General features: G+C 35.5%; 2 protein-coding genes across 3 annotated transcripts; both read right to left on the reverse strand.

Annotated features, from left to right (window-relative positions):
- Positions 1-588: 588 nt before the first annotated feature.
- Positions 589-18,586, reverse strand: stxbp2 (syntaxin binding protein 2). Of its 2 annotated transcripts, none has more exons than XM_007229065.4 (19): positions 18,336-18,586; positions 17,150-17,199; positions 16,952-17,033; positions 16,111-16,187; positions 15,928-16,003; positions 15,602-15,705; positions 15,182-15,336; positions 14,590-14,674; positions 12,411-12,541; positions 10,759-10,866; positions 10,600-10,657; positions 9,723-9,788; positions 9,535-9,615; positions 6,147-6,288; positions 4,504-4,610; positions 4,321-4,419; positions 4,160-4,245; positions 2,437-2,594; positions 589-2,124 (listed from the first exon to the last, which is right to left on the reverse strand). In XM_007229065.4, exons 1-19 carry the CDS (start codon positions 18,370-18,372, stop codon positions 2,045-2,047), a joined length of 1,782 nt encoding a protein of 593 aa, XP_007229127.1. In that variant the 5' UTR covers positions 18,373-18,586; the 3' UTR covers positions 589-2,044. The 2 variants fall into 2 exon arrangements, with proteins under 2 accessions (XP_007229127.1, XP_007229126.1); XM_007229064.4 differs by having other exon boundaries at positions 2,437-2,597; positions 18,336-18,584.
- Positions 18,587-19,618: 1,032 nt separating this feature from the next.
- LOC103037501 (protein PET100 homolog, mitochondrial) lies at positions 19,619-21,809 on the reverse strand. Its single transcript, XM_007229057.4, has 4 exons — positions 21,710-21,809; positions 21,327-21,413; positions 20,385-20,417; positions 19,619-20,235 (listed from the first exon to the last, which is right to left on the reverse strand). Exons 1-4 carry the CDS (start codon positions 21,734-21,736, stop codon positions 20,134-20,136), a joined length of 249 nt encoding a protein of 82 aa, XP_007229119.1. The 5' UTR covers positions 21,737-21,809; the 3' UTR covers positions 19,619-20,133.
- Positions 21,810-22,471: the final 662 nt, after the last annotated feature.

Genomic DNA, 22,471 nt, shown 5'->3' on the forward strand with positions numbered 1-22,471 from the left:
TCCTGCTCTGGACTTTATCATGCTTACTAAGAATAAACTGCCTACAGACAGGAAGCACTGACAACAGCACTGACTTTGGACTTGATAGAACACAGTGGATCAACACCAGCAGATGACATGTCTCTCCAAACCATCACTGATTGTAGAAACTTCACACTAGACCTCAAGCAGCTTGGACTGTGTGTCTCTCCAGTCTTCTTCCTCTTCCTCCAGACTCTGGTCTCTTGATTTACAAATGAAATGTAAAATTTACTGATGGTCATTGATGGTTTGGAGAGTCATGTCTGTCATCTGCTGGTGTTGATCCACTGTGTTTTATTATCAAGTCCAAAGTCAGTACAGTGCAGCACTTTCCTTCAAAATCTTACAGCACTTCATGCTTCCCTCTGCTACTGACAACTTTTATGAAGATGCGGATTTCATTTTCCAGCAGGACTAAATTACTGAAATAAATTAACTCTTCAATGATATTCTATTTTTTGATATGCACTAGTATGCGTAAGAGTCTAGAGACTGTAAATAAAAATAAATAAATAAATAAAAACAATGTTTATAGAAACCTTAAAAAAAAAAAAAGCGAGATGAAGGTGAAGCATATGCACAACCTTTATTTTTAGCTTCATCAGTCAAACAGACAAACAAACATTTCCCAAGAAAATAACAGCTATAAGTGAGAACGTATAAAGAAAAGTGCAACAGTGTAGAAGAAGAGAGCTGAAAGGTCTTAGAGGGAACACTTCATACCATCACCACAGCCTGGATAACTGGCCTGTCCTCACTGACTCTCACCAGCCTTTATTCTAAAGAGGATAAGGTACATAGATAAGGGCTGTGTCCCAATTGCATACTACACACTACTATTGTAAGGTGTATTTTATATATTAATCTTAACAGTGCAGGTTTGTGCAGATTCATATATGAATCCGTTTTTTACTAACAGGAAAGGATGTTGATATGCTAACATTCAGCTCTGGGGAAAAAATAAGAGAGCACTTAAAAATTATGAGTTTTTTATTTTTTAATTTTACCAAATTGAATACCTCTGGAATATAATCAAGAGGAAGATGGATGATCACAAGCCATCAAACCAAACTGAACTGCTTGAAATTTGGAGTGGCACCAGGAGTGGCATAAATTCATCAAAAAGCAGTGTGTAAGACTGGTGGAGGAGAACATGCCTGAATGCAGGAAAAAAACTGTGATTAAAAACCAGGGTTATTCCACCAAATACTGATTTCTAAACTCTTAAAACTTTATAATATGAACTTGTTTTCTTTGTATTATTTGAGGTCTGAAAGCTCTGCATCGTTTTTGTCATTTCAGCCATTTCCCATTTTCTATATGCTTTAAATGACAATATTATTCCTGGAGCCATCCTCACCAGCATTTAAGAAGCTCTTCTCTTTCTGCGTTGCATTGTATTGTGGGATACCAGGCTCCATCATAGCATCATCCATCATAACTTACAATCTGAGCAGTTCTTATTATGTACTGTGGATATTTGAGTATACTCAACTTTTAACACTTTTCTCTATGCTGCATATTTTACACACAAAAATTAGGTATCATTAGTAAATAGTATGCATTTGGGACACAACCAAGGTCTGTTTTATCTATGTAGCAGAACAAAATATAGAAGAAGAAGAAATAACTACAAAATAAAAGTTACAACATATATATTTATATATTATCTGTGAATCCAGTGTGCATGTCCAAAGTTAGGGACACGTGGGGCAGTACAGTATTTATACACACAGCAGTTCCTCCATAGATTGGCAAGATTTATCGTGTATCACTATATTGTGCAGCTCTAGAAGGAATTTCCAGTTACAGCATCTCTGTGAATGTGAAGGCCATTTTAAATTAATTAAATACCAGGAATATATATATACACACCATGTTTCTCCAGAACTTAAAACAAGAAAACTTTAAAAGACACTGAATTATCCGATTCCGTGTTTATGATCAGTCATAAAACCGTGGGAGGTTGAATGGTTTTCTCAGACAGACATTAGTTACTGTAAATATCAGGAGGGCATCACTTCTAGGCGGAGGCTTGAGCTGGCGGCTCCAGCTTCTTCAGATCATTCAGGAAGCTGGTTGGAGTCAGAATGTGGGATGAACCTGAAAAAAGGCACATAGTTTAATCATGTTTAATCAGACATTAACTCTGTAATACAACTTAACTTTAAACTGATTTTAGAGCCTGATCTTCTGAATTTTACAGACTGTGGTTGGGGGGCAGGTAGGCGTTATATTTGCATATATGAATATTCATAAGAAAGAGCCCAAATCCTGTCTTTCTTCAGAGACCACTAATTCAGGTAACTAAAGCAGGGCTATACAGAAACACCAGAGCACTTTTAGAACTAGACATTTGTTCTTAAAAATAGTCTTAACAAAACGGTTGAGACAAAAAAAAAATGCACCACTCACCAATCAGGACTTCCCACTTTCCCTCAGTGGCCCGGGTGACTTCATAAGCAGAGCGCATTTCAGAGTGTGTTACGCCACCAATCACAAAGATGATGAGTCGAGGGCCACTGCGGTACTCCGTCGCCGTCTTGTTTTTGTGCCACTGTCCGAATCGTGCACTGCTGAAGTACAGAACCACAGTTAGACCATTAAAACAACAGTCATAGATTTATTAAGTTGTTTTTTAATCCTGTTCAGCACAATGTAATCTAGGTGTTAACAGGCACTGTGCTCAGGAGAGAGTCTACACAACCTTTTAGGTTTTGTTACTGCAGAACTAAATGAACAGTAATAATGTCTGAGAGTAACATTTCTGGAGTGACTTAAATTCAGTATGAACCTGCAATGATGAGTAGTTTCTGCAGTACAACAATAAGAATTATGAGGTAATCAAAATGTAGTATACATCTCCAATGTGTGTAGTTTTACAGCCTGAAGAACAATAATTTTGTGGTTTATTATTATAATCCGATTGTACTAACTGTAGAGTGATCATAATGCACTATGAATCTGCAATTTCAGTAGTTGTGTAGTTTTACAATCTGACAGTAATGAATGCAGAATAATTTAAATGCAGTATAAATGCAGTATAGATACATAATGTGTGTAGTTTTTACAGTGATAGGAATAACTAGGGAGTTTTTCAAATACAGTATAAAAAAAGCAGTGTGTAGCTTTTCCAATAGTGCAATATAGTAATTATGGCATTAAATTAATCCAGTGTGAATCTATAGTGCTTGAAGCTTTTAAAACATAACATAATAACTCTGGAGTCACTTTAATCCAGTATGAATCTACAGTGTGTAATTTTAAGCCTGACAGTAGTAACTGTAAAGCAATTTAACTCCAGTACGGATTTGCAGTGTGATTCGTGTTTTAAACTTGACACCAACAGTGCTAGATGATTTTACTCCAGTATGAATCTACAGTTTGCATATTTTAAAGCCTGACAGTAGTAACTGTGAAGCAATTTAACTCCAGTATAAATATACAGTGTATAATTTTAAAGCCTGACAGTAGTAAGGTTAGAGCAATTTAAATCCAGTATGAATCTATAGAGTGTAGTTTTAAAGCCTAACAGGAATTAAAGCGCTTTAACTCCAGTGTGAATCTATAGTGTATGAATATTTAACCAAATATCTTAATAACTGTTGAGTTCTTTTAATCCAGTATGAATTTACAGTTTGTAGTTTTTAAAACCTGCCAATAGTAACTGTAAAGTGATTTAACTCCAGTGTGAATCTATAGTATGTGTAGTTTTTAAAGCCTGATACTAATAGTGATAGATGATTTAAACCAGTATGAATATACAGTGTAGTTTTTAAAGCCTGATACTAATAGTGATAGATGATTTAAACCAGTATGAATATACAGTGTAGTAGTAACTGTAAAGCGTTTTTAACTCCAGTATAGATCTGCATTGTGTGTAGTTTTTATAGCCTGACGCTAACAGATCATTTTAATCCAGTATGAATCTGCAATGTTTGTTGTTTTAACAATCTGACCCCACCAGTTGTAAAGAGATTTATATCCAGTATGAATCTGCACAGATCTTGGACTGGTGATTTTATTTCAGCTGAAACAGAGCACTAGTCGAAGTCTGTTGTCACTTCTTGCCTAAACAAAGCCCTCAGATTAAAAACGCTGTATTTGTAATCCATGGTCTTGTGTAATCCTCACGTACCTTACAGCAGTCTGGGTGGTTGAAATGGGGGCGGGGTCTGAGAGGAAAGGCCACTGCTTCCTGTCCAGCTTGTCTTCAATGATGCTCTGAGGACAAAAATCACAATAAGCAACAAAAAACAGGACCCAAAGAAATTCACCTGAACAGGTCAGTTCATCTACCTCCATGACGTCTTTGATGGTGGGGGTCCAGCGGGACAGCTGGTACGTGCTCTCAGTTCTTTCCTTCCTGTCTGGAAGACTCTTGCCAGCGTTTGCACCCTGTAAAGCATAGCAGAACAGTGAATGTCACAGAGCTGGATGGCAGATATAATACTGTAGCTATGGAACAGGAATAGTACCCACCCCAGTGATGATGGGGCAGCCCAAGTGCTGCATGTTGGTGATAATATTGCTGTCCTGCTGCACGTTGGCATGCTGGATGAGCTTCGTGAGGTTTTCTTCAGCAATACCTTTAAAACAACAGCATGTTTAAGAAAATTAGCTTATGTGATATTAGCGGTGCAAAATTTGCGAGTGTCGACCTAAGCCTTGAGATTCATCTATAGCAATTTTAGATTCAGATTTATTAATAATAAATATACAAACAATAAGGCTCAGTGTAACATTTAGCAGTTTAATTTTCTGACTGTATCAATCTAAACTCAAAAATAAAAAAATGGGTATAACAATTAATCATTCATTTTTTTCCCATTCAGTATAGTAAAGAAGAAATGGGATTTTTATCCAAATTTTCAATGATCTAGTTTTTCATTTAAGCCTTTCGCAAACAGAAAAAAAAAAGTAGAACCTTTTCTTAGTTTTCAGATCTTGTAACACAAATATGATGGTATTACTCAACTTGCAAAATGAAAAATGAAAGAAATCTGAAAATTAAGTAAATATTTGTTTTTCATTGTTCATGAAATTCCAATTGTGATGGGCAGAAATGAAAAAATTTAAATTGGAAAAATGGATGAAAAACGTATTTCTTGCACACTGTACACCATTAAAAAAATCATAAATGAAATGATCAGTTTTTAAATATAATTTTCTTTTTTTTGCATTTAGCCTCTAATGGTCAGAAAATTAAATTAATAAACGTTACACTGACCAATAAGAATGAACAAAATTTAAATCTCAGCTTTTAAGTAATGCTGAACTGTACCACAATTTAAATACAATTTTTAATATAGCATATTTAGGCAATTCAATGTGCTTTACAATTATTGTGCTTCTGATAGGGGCATATCATTACCCATGCCAAAAAAATATCTATTTTTACACTATTAACTCAAAGCTCAAAGTAGCTCCATACTTCATTGGTATAATTCCAAGGGCCCTGACATTTAAAACGAGGCACTGAGAACTTTGAAAGTGATTGTTTATTTTAAAAAACTGCATGAATTCCAGCTGTTGCTGAAAATATCTCTATAAAATCACACATTTCCAAAGGACAAATTTTGCAATCTGTTCCCCTATCCAACCTATTCATTTGTATTTGTCCGTTCACTTATTGGGACTTAATTTCAAGATGGTGGTGCCCAGAAAACAACCTGAAAGTACTGTGTGTGTATAAACAGTGTTTTTATCAGTGCACTTTTTGAAGTTCTCAGTGCCTCGTTTTAAATGTCAGGACCCTCAGAATTCTACCAATGAAGTTTAGAGCTACTTTGCACCTCATTAATGGTGTAAAAATAGGGATTGCTTTCCATGGGTAACTCTCTGCCCGTATCACTACCATTGTAAGCCTGTTGGAAGCATTGACAAAAAGCGCTATATTTCAGAATGCTGGGTGCGAATGGAGGTGAGCTATTCAACAAAAGTTTGCACTCGTTATCATGTTTTACTACACCCCAAATCACAAATTTCACACCAGATTTCTCCTTTAATATGCCATTACAACATATATTACTTATCCAGCTGTTTCCCAACTGTATAAAGCACAAGAAAAGAGTAAAAGAAAGTAGCCTAGTGTGTTGTGTTAAAGGATGTGTTAAACACTGTACCCTTTTTCTTGTGGAAGATGAAGAGCAGTATGATGCGGATTTTGTCGTATGGCTGAATCTCTGCATTTAGCAGGACAGGAACGATGCTTTTCATGGCATCTTTGATTGGTTCTCCCTCTGCATTACATCCCATAGCGAGATCCTGCACAGAACACACAGTAAGAAAAACACACACACATATACATATATACATATATACATTACATATATATATATATATATATACAGCTAAGAAACAAAAACAAATGCAGAATGGCTGATCAATGGCACACACCCTGCCAAAACCACAGTGAGATTTAGATAGGTCAGCCCTTAAAAGTAATGTATATTACAGTTGAAAACGACCAACTATTATATTTGATATACAACAAACAATAATAAAAACATGAAAAAATGGGGTTCCAACATGGCGATGAGCAAGTAGGACTTGTTAGAGCTCCTGTAATTAGTTAACTACTCATAGTCTTACACAACACCCATCAACACATATACAGGAACCAAAAGACAGTGCAAAACATGGCAAGCATGTTAAGGATAACAAGACAATGTAATTACCTGTTTCAGTAAGTAAAACAATAATATAAAGTAATTTATACCATGAAATAATGTTATAAATAGAGTTAAAGTAACAATATTCTGTTCTTACTGGCCATAACTGTAACATGTAAGTGTTCAGATTAGTGTTTTTGGTCAGCCATAAAAAAAAATCCAAAAGCACCTAATCCTATCTGAGCAGAACGTATAGCTCTTTACACTGAGAATGTTTGCTTAACTCTTTCAGCCTAATGGTTGCCTCCTTCACTTGCATAATCACCTCCTTATGACCTCAGCATACTTCTGCAAAATGAAGTCTGACAGCATAGCATGAAGCCTCCACCACTGCAGGTTTTACATTAGAACACCTAGTTCCAAGACTACTGAAAAATTATTATCACAGTTCATAACCCACAGCTTCACAGGTTGTCCAGAAAAATGTGTCATTTAGTGGTATAATTTAGCACTGTTGATTTAGCACTCTTGATAACTTGCAGTGTGTTCTACAAAAAAAATATGTATTTAAGAGAGTGTACACTTTATAGAAGTATACAGCTCTGAAAACAATAAGAGACCACTTAAAAATTGTTTTTTCTTTCTTTTTTATCAAATTGAAAACCTCTGAAATATAATCAAGAGAAAGATGGATGATCACAAGCCATCAAACCACCAAACTGAACTGCTTGAATTTTTACACCAGGAGTAAAGGCACAAAGTTATCCAAAAGCAGTGTGTAAGACTGGTGGAGGAGAACATGATGCCGAGATGCATGGAAACTGTGATTAAAAACCAGGGTTATTCCACCAAATACTGATTTCTGAACTTTTACAACTTTATGAATATGAACTTGTTTTTGCATTATTTGAGGTCTGAAAGCTCTGCATCTTTTTTGTTATTTCATCCATTTCTCATTTTCTGCAAATACATGCTCTAAATTACAATATTTTTATTTGGAATTTGGGATAAATTTTGTCTGTAGTTAGAATAACTACATAACCAATAACATATACCTATTAATAGCAAAATCAGAGAAACTGATTCAGAAACCGAAGTGGTCTTTTAATTTCCTCCAGAGCTGTACATTTCCTTATCACGGCCAACTCATCCAATGATGCAATCGTTCATAAAACAAGCATCTACTTAATATCAGCAATAGAAAAAATACATGGAATTAATTAACCCTAAAGCTGTCAGTCTGAAACAGAGCTGAGAACCCAGGTTACGTGACAAAGAGCAGGTCAGAGGGGTTATACACATTAATGGACCAACAATAACAACATAAAGCACATTGTACAGCACACTTCTTCAACTTCTGCACAGACACAAACACTCAGCCCCCAACACTGTAGATAAAAGCAGTACATGTGTGATGAGCTGAGCAGAAAGGCCAGCAGATAAATCTGCCTGCAGCATTGCTAGATAATGGAAACGTAAATCCACTATAGTGTTAATGGCCTGCATGCTCAGAGATTACATTATATGCCTTCCTGTACATTATCAGTGTAGCTGCAGTAATATTTAGCAGCTTATGTAATAAAACAATATATACTTAAACATAAGACTGTGTAAGAGCATCTAAATCGACTGAAATGAGATTTAGACGTTCGTTGTGGGTGAAAGAGGTCACCATTTAAACCACATCTGTCTGGGTTCTTTTACATATTATATAAACCACTTTACTCCAAAACAATGGTTGTGTATTAAATACACTATTTCTATATTGGGTTCTACTCTAATCTTTTGACAATTGAAGTTTTATAAAGAAAAAAACGAAAACTATTCATATATAAAATGATGAACAGATTTTACAACAGGAAAGAATAGTCACAACACAAAGCCCACTACAGTACCATATCTTGCAGGATGCTAAATATATTCTCCGTGTTTACACACTGCACACAAAACCCACTGTCAACAGAATCCTACCCAAGTGAAGTTGACATTTACTTACAGACACATACTATGACTCATCCTGAACTTTTAGAGCAAAAACAAATAAAAGCAAAAAAAAAAATCAGGTATATATCTTTTAGGTGTGTACTGAAACTATTGGTGTGTACCGAAACTACACACACAAACACAGCTCTGGAAAAAATGTCAGGTTTTAAATCAGTTTCTGTGATTTAGCTATTTATATGTATATGTTTAAACAAAATGAACATTGTTGTTTTATTCTATAAACTACAGACAACATTTATCTCAAATTCCAAATAAAAATATTGTCATTTAGAGCATTTATTTGTAGAAAAAGAGAAATGGCTGAAATAACAAAAAAAGATGCAGAGCTTTCAGACCTTAAAGATTGCAAAGAAAACAAGTTTTAAGACATCAGAAATCAATATTTGGTGGAATAACCCTGGTTTTTAACACAGTTTTCATGCATCTTGGCATCATGTTCTCCTCCACCAGTCTTTCACACTGCTTTTGGATAACTTTATGCTGCTTTACTCCTGGTGCTAAATTAATGTGGTTCAGCTTGGTTTGATGGCTTTTGATCATTCATCTTCCTCTTGTTTATATTCCAGAGGTTTTCAATTTGGTAAAATCAAAGAAACGCATAATTTTTAAGTGGTCTCTTATTTGTACATATATATATATATATATATATATATATATATATATACATACAAATCATGTAATTAGTAACATGCACAACCACTTATCAACAATGCTTTTTTGTTTTTAAAATGATATACGCTTAGAATTAAAACAAATAAAAATAACAGTATTAATCAATACAATACAATCAGAGCAGTCCCAGTTCTGAGAATAGAAGCAGTTTTGTGGTAGCAGCAAAGTTAACAGGCTGAAATAACCTGCAACAATCTAAGGAAATAAAATAAGCAGCACTGACCTGCTCCACCTCACACAGCTTGTCCAGAGAAGTCTTGAATTTCTTCATGCAGGCATCAGCCAGATTCAGGTGAGTGCCGTACTAGAAATCACAAAATGCAAATTACAATCACAATTCAGTACCACATCTGATCAAATCGGTAACAGTAAAGGTTAACGTTGGCAAAAACAGGCAAAAAAAACACTGACCAGACTCAGTTCTTTCTGATACTGTGGCATCTTCTTCAGCATCTGAGAGAGGTCTTTGATGTTGGCCTATGGACAGATGGATATTGCAGCTCAGAGTCAGAAGAATAAACTCACACATTTCAACTTTACTGTACACTGCACTTCACTCACACTGAGGCCATGGAGCCTAAAGCTGAGCAACAGCTTGATGACTATAAAACATCAGTACTTGACCTCACTAATGCTCTTGTGGCTGAATGCAATCAAGTAATTACAACAATATTTCCGTAACTACACCAGAGGCTGTTACTTCAGTAGGGCTGGGACAAAATATAAATATTGTGTTATATTATATTGTTTTTGTTTGCCAACCTTGCGAAAATCTCAGCAGATCAGTAGTGTTTAAAATACTCAGACCAGCCCAACAGCAACAACACCCATGTCACATTCAAAGTCACTTAAAGCACCATTCTTTTCCATTCTGATGCTCGGTTTGAACTGCAACAGATCGTCTTGACCATGTCTACATGCCTAAATGCATTGAGTTGCTGCCATGTGATTGGCTGATTGGACATTTGTGTTAATGAGCAGTTGGACAGGTGTACCTAATAGTGGCCAGTGGTCAGTGAGTGTATGTTGTTTTTACACTGTTAAAAATTTATTTACCCATGGACTAACAGAAATGTCCCAAGATTAACATTTTTTCTTTTACACTGACTTCTTTCAAAATGTATGAAATTTATTCCTTTTTCTGTATAGTTGCATTTTTGGAAATGTGATTTTCTTTGCATGAAATCAACAAAACACTCCTGTAGGCTTGACTAAATGAAACAGGTGTGATCAACAAAATGCTCTTTAAAAAAAAAAAAAAAAAAAAAAAAAAAAAAAAAAACAGCACCTTGTCCGTGCTCATCCTTTTACTCTCACAAAAGGAGCGCAGCATCTCAGTCACTTTCCTAAAACACACAGACATGCCGGTTTCAATCAGGAAAAAAGCAGCAAGTACAGAAAAATTAAAAATGTGTGTAAAGCTTTCTGTTAGATTATGTGATCTTACTTGGTGACATCAGCTATGTGCATGTGCCTGAGCTGGACCCACAGGTCATCATCCTCATCCAGCAGAACCTCCTTCATCTTGTTTTCTCCAACACCAGTTGTTTCATACCTACAAACGTGTAGATTACAGAGGGATCAGATTACAAGCTTTACAGACGTCCAGCAGGTCTGGATGGGCTCTAAAAAGAGAATAACCCTGAAGCAGAGAGCGGTAAGGGCCTTGCTCAAGGGTCTATACAATGGCAGCTTAGCAAACCTTGATATCGAACTCGAATGAGGATTCAATTATCAGTAACTTATAATTTGCAGCCCTGAAGAAATATTTTTCCAATATTTTTCTTCTGGTGCAGATAATGTAATACTGTTAACACTAGTCATGAACTCCAGGAACATATCCAGGAACTGCTATTACACAAAATCCTGGGACAGCAGTATGTAAATTGATCATGAAGTGTTTTCACAAAGAACAGCTTGGGGAATGCCCACACCTATATAAATTGTGAGGTATTATCCTGTGAATTAGGCTGACAACTTTTATTATCAGTTTGAGTTTGAGCCAGGCCTGATATTGATTAACAGATTGATGGGATGTTTATATTTCTAAAGTTGAATGGGCATTTTAACATTCCTCAATCCACAGTACCATGTGACTGTCAATTAGGGGTGGGAAATATGGCCCTAAAATTATATATCACAATATTTCATGGTATATTTGCAATAATTATACTTTTGGCGATATGACAAATCACTGATTTAGAAAATTAATTTAAAAAACACACTACTGCAACAAAATGAAAATGTAATTTTATAATTGAATATGATCTGATATGGCACACTCCTAAGTGAGATATAAAAAAATTATAAGATTTGTAACAAAAGTCAATTATAGAGAATGTCACGATACTAATAATGCACTCCAAATATTTCCATATATCCAGGATTAAAGTAAAATACTGGAAAGATATCATTTGTGTCTAGTAGATATATAATAGGAATTGAGAACAGTGCGAATTTTTCCTTTAGCTAAAACAGCAAAAAAAAAAAAAAAAAGTACCCTGATGTAATAATTTGGGATGGATGGTATGGCACAATAAATGATGGGACAAAATATTAATACATATCTAGTTACGACCATGGCATCACCATATGATAAAATGAGAGGAGACTGTGTGACTGTAAGAGGAAGAGAAGTGGCTTTTGGCTTTGAGTTAATATGTAAAGAACATAAAATGTGAATTTGAGTTGTACGGGTCACCTGGCTGAATAGATAATATAAAAGCAAACAGCAGGAGAAGACCCAGGGCATGTCCCTCATAGTCATGAATGGTAGAGGTGGTAATTTATAGGATGTCAGAATGGAGAAAAAGGGGTTTCAGGCATGTTCTTCCATTCAAAATGTTGTCACGAGTCACTGATACAGTGATTTTGTACATATGAGAAACATTCAACTGCAAAAAAAGTATGTGAAGCCTTTGGGATTCCTTGGATTTCTGCGTAAATTAGTCATTAAATTTGTTCTGATCTTCATCTAAGTCACAACAATAGACAAACACAGTCTGTTTAAACTAAAACCACACAAAGATTATATGTTTGCACGGTTTTATTAAACACAACATGTTAACATTCACAGCGAGGCTGGAAAAAGTATGTTACCTGTAGATGTCTTGGTCTATCTCCAGCAGGTCGTAAACCATGGCCTGAAAGGTGAGCTCATGCAGGAGGGGCGAGATGGGGTCATAGCCTCGGTCAACAATCAGCAGCTGGGATCGAGCTTTGTCTGTCCCCTGCACCCAGAATCAAAGAGACACATCTAATCAACATTTAAATATTTCTGCATCTGAGAATATGTCTTACATCAGAGAGGTTTAATTGGAAGGAAGATGAATGGAAACAATGAGGACATGCTTATTTCCTGAAGGATGATTATTGTTCGAGCCCATTCCTTTTGTATGAGTAAACAGTCCTGCTGTACTCAGATCTTTATATCAGGCTACAGCTCTGCACATTTACCAAAGTAGGGTTGGGTGCGATAATGGTAATACTATATACAACAGAATTTAGAACTGTTTTACAGGCGCTGTAAATAATACATACTGAATTACATAACCAATATAATTTTTTTTTACATATTTTGAACATTTTCTATTGCAACATACAGCTCTGGAAAAAAATTAAGAGACCACTTCAGTTACAGATTTTTTTTATTTTCATTTTGCTATTTATAGGTATATTTGTATGTTAAATGAACAATGTTGTTTATTTTAAAAACTACGGACAATATTTCTCCAAAATTCCAAATAAAAATATTGTCATTTAGAGCATTTATTTGCAGAAATTGAGAAATGGCTGAAAAAAAAACAAAACAAAACAAAAAAAAGATGCAGAGCTTTCAGACCTCAAATAATGCAAATAAAACAAGTTCAAATTCATAAAGCTTTAAGAGTTCAGAAATCAACATTTGGTGGAATAACCCTTGTTTTTAATCACAGTTTTCATGCATCTTGGCATCATGTTCTCCTCCACCAGTCTTACACACTGCTTTTGAAGAACTTTATGTCACTCCTGGTGCAAAAATTCTAGCAGTTCAGCTTGGTTTCATGGCTTGTTATTATCCATCGTCCACCTGATAATATTCCAAAGGTTTTCAATTTTAAAAAAAAAGAAAAAAAATCTATTTATTATTTATTATATCTAATAATTTTTAAGTGGTATTTTTTTCAGAGCTGTACAGTGATTTTAGGTTACGGTCAAGGTTACGACTGTATAAACTAAAAGGTACACTTATCATCAAAGCATTTGATGTAAGTAGAAGAGGATAAAGGGAATGTTTCATAAGAAAAATGAAAGAAAAATAAAAGCAAAAGAGAGAGGGGTGTAAAAATACATGGCAGACTGACAGAAAAAGATTTAAAGATACCCACCTCAAGCTCAGGGAATATTCAGCTGACAGACCCGAGTAAAACAAAGAGAGAAAGAAGAAGAAAAAAAAAAGAGTGAGAGAGAGAGATGAAACAGTCCAGCAGACAGCAAAGAAACATAATCTCTTAAGGCAAGAAGTGTAAAGCAGAAAAGCGGAAACTGTAGAGGGTGTGAAGTGAAGTGTTAGGGTGTCGCATGTTTGCCCCTTATATTACATTCAATGAGATATTTAAATAAGAGATGCCACTGACAGCAGCATGCCTGATCAAACAAACCCTTTATTGCTAGCTTCAAACTGTGTTATCTAAAATGTTTAACACTGATCATAATCACCTAAATACACATTTATTTCATTTAAATATTAGCATGTATAGCAGGGGTCGACAATCAAGTTTGGCCGAGGGACAGATGTTCTTCAAGCCGTTACATGGCAGGCCATGAAAAAAATTCTGTTTAGTAAAATGAAGTGTAATGGGATGAAGTGCTACAGACTTGTATCTCTCCAGCCCAGAGGGTTGTTAAACCCAATTGCAGAACAGTTGATCTCAAAGCAGGTAACCCCAAAAAGAAAGGGAAAAAAAAATAAACAAACACACCGCTCCTTATACGGGATCGAACTCGTTTCATCAGGATCGCGGTCCAATACACTACTGCTAACCCGGCTAGTGAATTGGGAGAATTGGGACACGGCTGGGGAAAAAACGGCCTTATAAGGAGATATGGAGCCCAAGAACGGGCAGAAGAAAAAAAAGAGTTATCGTATTATCGTTTATTATAGTTCAAACAACGTCACGGGCCAGATGTTTCATGCTTGTGGGCCACATCTGGACCGGGGGCCGCCCACTGTCGATCCCTGATGTATAGGGTCAGATCCCTGCCCTGCACAAGAGTGACTGATATCTAAAGGACTCACCTCTCCCATACTGGGGTTATCTGCTTTATGTGCATTCAGGCGGTCCAGCACCATCTCCGCCAGTGCAACATTCTCCTTTGGACCCCTGAGAAACACAAGAATTAAGAGTTACTGAGAACAGGAAGGGTGTCAATGCCACCGTAAGTACATGGCACAAATGCATAGCCAAATTAGCAATTAACATATGACTGGTGAATGTTGTCAGAGATTTAATCAGTCAGTGGCACACATGTATTTTCTGTTGCCATGATAACAATATGGCAAAATTATCTCTGCATTGATATATTCATAAACTTCACTGTTATTTTAACAGGGCAGGAGCAAGGCATGAAAATAGACTGTTTGCGGCGTGTAGTATAATGATAATATCAAAATATCCATTTAAAATACTTTTAACATCCATCCAAATCCAATAATTACTTAAGCTTTATTTGCTTTTGTGTGATGCGAGATGTGACTTTACCATCCCAAAAAAAATCAAATCAAGCTTTTTAAAGATCAACTGCCTAATAAATAAAAGAATTTTTAATTTTCAAAGTAAAAGTCGGTGTAAAAATCTGCTTAACAAAGTCTTGGTGTGGCTGGAACGTACTGGCGGTAGCGGATGGCAGGGTATTCCTTCAGTGTGTCACACAGTGTTGCTATCTGCTCTGCCACTGCCTCCATCTTCTTGGTGCGCTCATCCTCATTAGATCCAGTGGGGCTGTAGACTACATGCAGTAAACTGGGGTCATCCAGAGAATACACCTACAAGACAGAGAGAGAAACAGGAAATCAATCAAACTGATGAAGTTTTGCCTTGAAACCCTAATCTGCATGCCTATACGGTGTGTGTAAATTGATTGCCTTAAGTGGCAATCTAGCCTAATACTAGCCTCTGTCTCCTGACTTTCAGTGTTTTATTAATTTATTATCTGTTATTCAGTACCTAATTTTGATTCCTCAGAAACTACTAACACACAAATGTGCAAAATAAATAAATAAATAAATAAATAAATAAATAAATACACACCTGAGACTCGTATGGTAAGAAAGCCACATTAATTTCCTTTAGTGTCTTGATAACCCTTGCGACTCTTGACTTGCCAATCTTAGCAAAAAGACCATCGGGACAATCTAAAAACCAAAACAACGCAATGTCAGCACATGCTATGAAACATCCTGTTGCATTGTGTATCCGGCCATTGCACACAGCTTAAGCACTGAACAGAAACAGAAGGTATGGTATTATATATAGCAACATAAACTCAAATCTCATTGTATGTCTAAAATAAGTATATAAATATAATCTGGAAAACATTACATTTAAATATTTAAAAGCGGTGTAATAGGTCTTACTCTCTGTAAAGAAGATGTGTGCAGCCTTGTATGTAAAGGCTGAGTCTTTGAAGTCACTGATCAGACCATCGACTGACTATATATGGAAAATGTAAAGCAAATTTATTATAACAATAAAACCATTGACTGAAAATCACATTAAAAAATCCACAACAGTAATTTATATTAAGAATAGGTTCACACCTTTGAAACAGGGGAGATGAAGTAAATGGCCTCCAGGCTAGAGATTGGCTCCCTCCTCTTGTTAATGTCCTCCACAACTGAAAGAAGAACAGGACAATCAATTATTTTTACCATATTGGTCCAACTACTTCCAGTATGAAAGGCTGCTAATTCATTGTAATAAAGCAATGGAAATGATTCTTCATCCTAAGATAACTAATTTATATTGATGTCTTGTATTAAATCATAATTTAAAACTTTATGAGATGAACCACATGTATTATCACAGGACGTTCAGGAAATTGCAGCATTTGTGGCTCTAACTGAATTTTTTATGTGTGTAATGAAACACTCAGTGCCCAATTCCATTTAATTCAGGAAACTTGGTAATGGCTTCTCACAATACATAAAATACAATAGATAAATATTGATTTGTTGTCCAGCTCTATCTGCTTCATTGTAAACCTAATGACTGTGAAAATAACTGAGGTCAAACTAAATAATGGCAATTGTTTGAATTATCTGTGAGACGGTCATTATATGATAATTGTAACAGGACTAGCCTGTTTTTTCTCTTAACTCTGAAGCAGATAATCAGCTGTTGAACAAAGCCCACAGGTTCTAAAACCAGCCTTCAGGCTCAGTAAACGGTCCATGTGTTTGTCCAATCCAGACTCTCAATGCACACAGACAGAGCAAAAATGTGAACTGTCTGGTGGGCCCTGAGGTCTGGTTTAAGAACCAATGACAACCAGTAAATATTACTGGAATATTACTGTTCCACCCAAATTATTCTGGGCAAATAAAATATAGAAAAGCGCAAAAGCTATTAACATAACCATAAAGAGTTATAAAAACTCACTTGTAACACCTTCAGCCATGATGTCTGACATTTTACAGCATGAGGAAAGAATCCGCATGCTGATGTGATCAACAATAAGCACCTGTGAAGGTTTAAGAAGAAAAAATAAAAAACGAAAAAAAACAAAAAAAACATTTAACTATAATGCATGTGATTATATGAGAAACTTACTGGCCATTTTAAATCTACACACATTACCTTCCACTCGCCATCTTTCTTGATGCTCTTCAGTACTCCGTTGATGATCTCTGAACAAAGATGTTAAAACAATAGGTTAATTATTAAATTATTATATCCAATGCATCAATTAAATTTGGTGCAATTATTTGGTAGCCATTTGCGTTAGCATACAATGTAAAGCCCCACAGGAAACTTTAACACAATTATTTTAACACTAATGAAGTCTTATCTCTTTATAAATTGTATAATTTTGTGGCAAAGTAAACCCAATAGTAATTAAAGCCTTAATTTAAAGCTTTAGGTGTTTAAGTTTAATATTATATGTAATCCTAACAGTAGAGTAAGTCACAAATCTATATAAAAGCCCATTCATACAAAAAAAAATAAATAAAGTAAAATAATAAAAATACTGTGATCTACCATGAAACCATCAGAATCTTGAGAAATAGCGTGATATACATTTTTGATCATACCGCCCAGAACTACATTCAACCATATGTGTCTTACTGCTTGCTATTAGAGGCACAATGCTGCGGTGGCAGCTCAGGCAATCAGTTTCCCCTTCCTCCTGATCTGCCTCTAAACCCATACATCACCCAGTGCCCCTCCCAAACTACCCTGTTCATTTTTTAGGTTTTTTAAATGAGGGTGGACTCAACAAAAATCAGGGTGTTTATGCCCCTTAATGCAGTAGTGATATCCTTTATATGCTTACTGTCGGTACGAAAAGAAAATTTATAATAATACAATAAAATATCAATATATTTTCCAGCTTTGGGTAAATTATGTGGTTCAGTCAGTGAGTCCACAGTTCTGTCTTGGCCTGTCCGTGGTGGTGAGGTCAGTCACAAGACTGAGAACAATCAGGACACCATAAATCAGGAGTTTAACTGCGCCCTGCACAGTCCTGACATCACATACAAACACTCCAGCAGGAAGTTAATAATCTAATATTAAACTGTGGAGCTTTAAATCAGCGAATGTTCAGTCTGGAGAACATTATTCCCTCAGAACTCAAGCGGAAGTTTTGAGAAGTCCAGTGTTAGTTAGGTAGTTAGCATTAGTTTAGCTTAGCTAGTTTACCAGATACTCCCGTTTAAACCCTTAAAACAGGCCAAAGACGTTACAAAGGAAGTATATAACTATTAAATATGTAAGAAATGTAGCTCTTAAGAGATTAATTCAATATAAAATGTCCACTTACTCTCTCCCACCACCGCTTTCAGACCACTCGGAGCCATTTTGACACTTCCGTGTTGTCAAACAAGCCGAGCGAAGTGATTTAGCTTAGCCGGCTAACAGCACTGCTAGCTCCCAGAAGGGTCCGTCTGCAGCAGGGTTGCCAGGTCCAACAAAAACATCCAGCCCCAAGTAATTCTAAAACCCGCCTTTCAGAAGCTTAAATTAGCCTAAAAATACAGCTCTGGAAAAAAGAGACCACTTCAGTTTCTGAATCAGTTTCTCAGATTTTGCTATTTAATCTACGGACAGAATTTCTCCCAAATACCAAATAAAAATATTGTCATTTAGAGCATTTATATGCAGAAAATGAGAAATGACTGAAAAAACAACAAAAAAATGCACAGCTTTCAGCCCTCAAATACTGCAAAGAAAGAAAGTTTATATTCATAAAGTTTTAAGAGTTCAGAAATCTGTTAATCATAGTGTTCGTGCATCTTGGTATGTTCTCCTCCACCAGTCTTTCACACTGCTTTTGGATAACTTTATGCTTTACTCCTGGTGCAAAAATTAAGCAGTTCAGTTTGGTTTTATGGCTTGTGATCATCCATCGTCCTCTTGATTATATTCCAGAGGGTTTCAATTTGGTAAAGTCAAAGAAACTCATTATTTTTAAGTGGTCTCTTATTTTTGTATGTGTGTGTGTATGCTAATGCTAACGTTATTTGTATTAATGATGCAGTATAACAAACTAACGTTAAACCTGATGTCCCTATATTTTGGGATTTAGGATTGAGGGCCCTTTCTGTTGAAAAATGGGTAATTACACAGAGCATGCGGAAGAATCCTTTAAAAAACTGGGCGGTCTCCTTTTAGAAAGGATGAATCCGATTCCAGGTTATGTTCAGGTCACAAAGCTATTTCTGCCGTTCAAACGCCAACCTGGTATTAATCCCGCCATTGGCTGCAGTAAAAATGATGGATAGCTAACTCTGGCTGATGACTGGATCAATAAAAAGTGATTGACAACAAAAGTCTAGTACCTGATTGGTTGCAGTTGAAAACGATTGACATATGCTCTGCCCTTTACAAACGCCCACTGTGGCTCCGGTCTTCAGCATTACAGATAAGTTCCAAGGAGGACAAACAGACATAGTTTTACACTTTTCTTATTTTTTATTTATTTATTTTTTTACAAATTCCAAAAGAAGTAATGTGTTACTAAATTTGTGAAAGATGTATTTCTTCACTCCCAGACTTTTACATTAATATATCATGTGTGCAATAGACTTCAAACTTCGGCCTTCATCACCTGATAAAATCAAAGTTTAATCAAGTTTATGAATATGAATATTATTATATGAAAATCAATGCAACATTCTGATTGAAAAAAATAAATATAGAGCATATTATCCAGCAACAACATGAGCCAGTATTTTTCATGTGTTATGGGGTATATGTTTTACACAAAAAACTTGTAGTTTGTGGAAACATTGCAATGCAAAACACACCTGTTGTCCTTTCAAAAACCTTGTATCTTCAAAGTGCTTTTTTTTTTATTAGAGAAGAAAAAAAAGTCAATGCAAATAATTTCCAGGTCATTTTAGATAATTTCTATTGGTCTATTTATCTTGTATGTAAATATCTGATAAATTTATATTATGTCAAAAAGTGAAAAAACAAATGGAGGTACAAGGTTTTTTCGGCACCGCATTAATATTTACATTTTCCGCAATATACCCTTAACTGGATTACCAAACTCAGGCTTATCATGGTCACTTAATAAACCATGATCTTAGTTTGGTCTGTGTAATAAAAAGACGTCACTCGTCCAACGGGTTGGCTGATTCCATGCCCAGTCGTTTCAGCATCTTCTGCTCCCTGCGATCTCTCATGCGCTCCTTAAATTCCTCAAGCCTTTGTCTCTGTTTTAGAAAGAAAAGAGAATATGAGCACTCTGCTGTATTGGAGGATATCATACCTGATTTATATTATGTATTTAATTATTGTACTACTTGTTATTTTTATATTTATGACATTGAAAAATCCAATAAATCGTAAAAAAAATACTCACCTGCATTTTCTCGTCTGGTGGAAAGATTTCCTTCTGAAAAAAATAAATAAAACATGGAATTATGCAGAGAGATGTAAGGCATCTAGAGAAGACATTCCCAGACCCGATTTAATTACCAACGGACCCCTATTACAGCGCCTCCCAACTAGGTCAGTAGCAATAACTGCATTAACAATTTATCAGACAATATATAAACTTGGCCTCTGTCATTTTTGAATACCTCAAAATTTATTACACATTATGTTCACTCTGTCCTTTAACATGATTGAGCTAGTTACTATGTCAGCTTTGTTTATAAACTGTGATTTTGCCTAATTGAACATTTTCATATGTTGTTGATAATTAAAAATGTATTAAAGCAAAATGATATATGTGTGGGTTTAATATATTAAATATATAAAAATACATGCTGATTTCTCCCCTAAGAATTGGTGTCTGGTGTTTAAGGCACGAAACCCTAAACCATATATTTTTCATTAATAGCAAAAATGTGTTTCTTTGAAGAAATGAAACAAACCAGTCCTGCTTAAAACTTTATAAACATTTCATAACCTTTGAAAAAAAAAACACTTTAATTTTGGTTTATTTAGGTTCAACTGTGTTCAACTAAAGGTGAGGTTTAATGATGTTTTTGTGTACTTTGCTACACACAATATGCAAATCAGTCAATCAATAATACCGCCCCTCTGCTGATGTACAATCATCTGCATGGCACCGCTATCAGAGGCACACTGCTACTGCCACTGTTCAGCCAATCAGCTCTCCCTCCCTCTAAACCTACACATCACCCAGTGCCCCTCCAATTTGTTTTTAGTGGTTATGAGTCCAATACACTCGCTCTATGACCTCAGCACCGCAGTGCCAATACTACACGTTATAGCACTCAATCAATAAACCCACCCCAGAAGTGTCAACGCTAAACTATCAGTCTCAACTACTGACCTTCCTCTTCACAACGTACTCCTCAAAGTACTCTGCTCTGTTAGATATCCAGAAGATCGTCACAGGGAAGGACACATAGAGCATCATCTGTAAAGGAACAGCAGAGTTCAATACAGGAGACAGATCATCTCAAATCTCCTCAGACCTCCTCAGATCTCCATAAATCTCCTTACGCACTCTTTTCCCTTAGATGTATTTAAGATGTATAGATCAGTGAAACAGCAGGACTGGCTGCTGCTGAATCTCCTGCAGCACAGGCTGATTATCTCACACAGCGCAGTAAAACTCAGCCCTGCTGTTAGATTATACTCTTTAATACTGTCTACAGCGTTAAATACACAAATTTAACAACAGTACAGATAGAAATGCGGAAAATCCCTCACCCGAAAAATCTCTATTTTAACCCCCATGTCTCCTCAACGATACCATCCACACGACATGCCAAACTTCCGGTTTCACCGCCGCACTAAACAACAAATGAAAAGTCCCTCGTCCAGCAGTTCATCATATACTGGACTTTATTTAAACATAAAATACACAAATAAAAACACAAAGAATTAAATACATGGCTCAAAAAATACAGCAGGAATATATATTTTTTAATTTCCATGCATAAAAACAATAATACGCAAACTTTTATTTTGGTGGAAGGGGTGGCTGACGTTTTGCTTCCTACGGAGCCCCAGAGGTAACAACTATGTTGTATAATAATAATAATAATAATAATAATAATAATAATAATAATAATAATAATAATAATAATAATAATAATAATAATAATAATAAGAAGAAGAAGAAGAAGAAGAAGAAGAAGAAGAAGAAGAAGAACAAGAAGAAGAACAAGAAGAAGAAGAACAAGAAGAAACGGGCTAAACTGAGCATATTTGTATTACTTATAGCTGATTAATTAAGAAATAATAAATTATAAAGGTAAAAAGGCTCATTTATCTCAAAATTCATATTTTTAGTTTTTTTTTTTTCAGAGTGAAATTGAGGTCCCTTAAATAAATCTAAGGACAAAGAGTGTCTAAGGGGCAGTATGCTACACTTAAGGAATTACTTAATTGTTGTAATTTGCTACTAATTTAAACATGATCCTTAGCACTTTAATTTTAAATAAATGTTATGATTTTAGGGGGTAGAAA

The sequence above is a fragment of the Astyanax mexicanus genome, chromosome 3 (assembly GCF_023375975.1).
Source record: "Astyanax mexicanus isolate ESR-SI-001 chromosome 3, AstMex3_surface, whole genome shotgun sequence".
Taxonomy (NCBI): domain Eukaryota; kingdom Metazoa; phylum Chordata; class Actinopteri; order Characiformes; family Acestrorhamphidae; genus Astyanax; species Astyanax mexicanus.

Excerpts from the sequence above, each read along its gene's own strand:
- stxbp2 (XM_007229064.4), bottom strand. The coding sequence starts at position 18,372 with ATGGCTCCGAGTGGTCTGAAAGCGGTGGTGGGAGAGA. Across the intron at positions 10,658-10,758 it reads CACATAGCTGATGTCACCAA|GAAAGTGACTGAGATGCTGC; the intron begins GTAAGATCACAT and ends TGTGTGTTTTAG. Across the intron at positions 6,289-9,534 it reads AGCTGTGTGAGGTGGAGCAG|GATCTCGCTATGGGATGTAA; the intron begins GTCAGTGCTGCT and ends TGTTCTGTGCAG.
- LOC103037501 (XM_007229057.4), bottom strand. The coding sequence starts at position 21,736 with ATGGGGGTTAAAATAGAGATTTTTCGG. Across the intron at positions 20,418-21,326 it reads AGTACGTTGTGAAGAGGAAG|AAGGAAATCTTTCCACCAGA; the intron begins GTCAGTAGTTGA and ends TATTTTTTTCAG. Across the intron at positions 20,236-20,384 it reads CACCAGACGAGAAAATGCAG|AGACAAAGGCTTGAGGAATT; the intron begins GTGAGTATTTTT and ends TTTCTAAAACAG.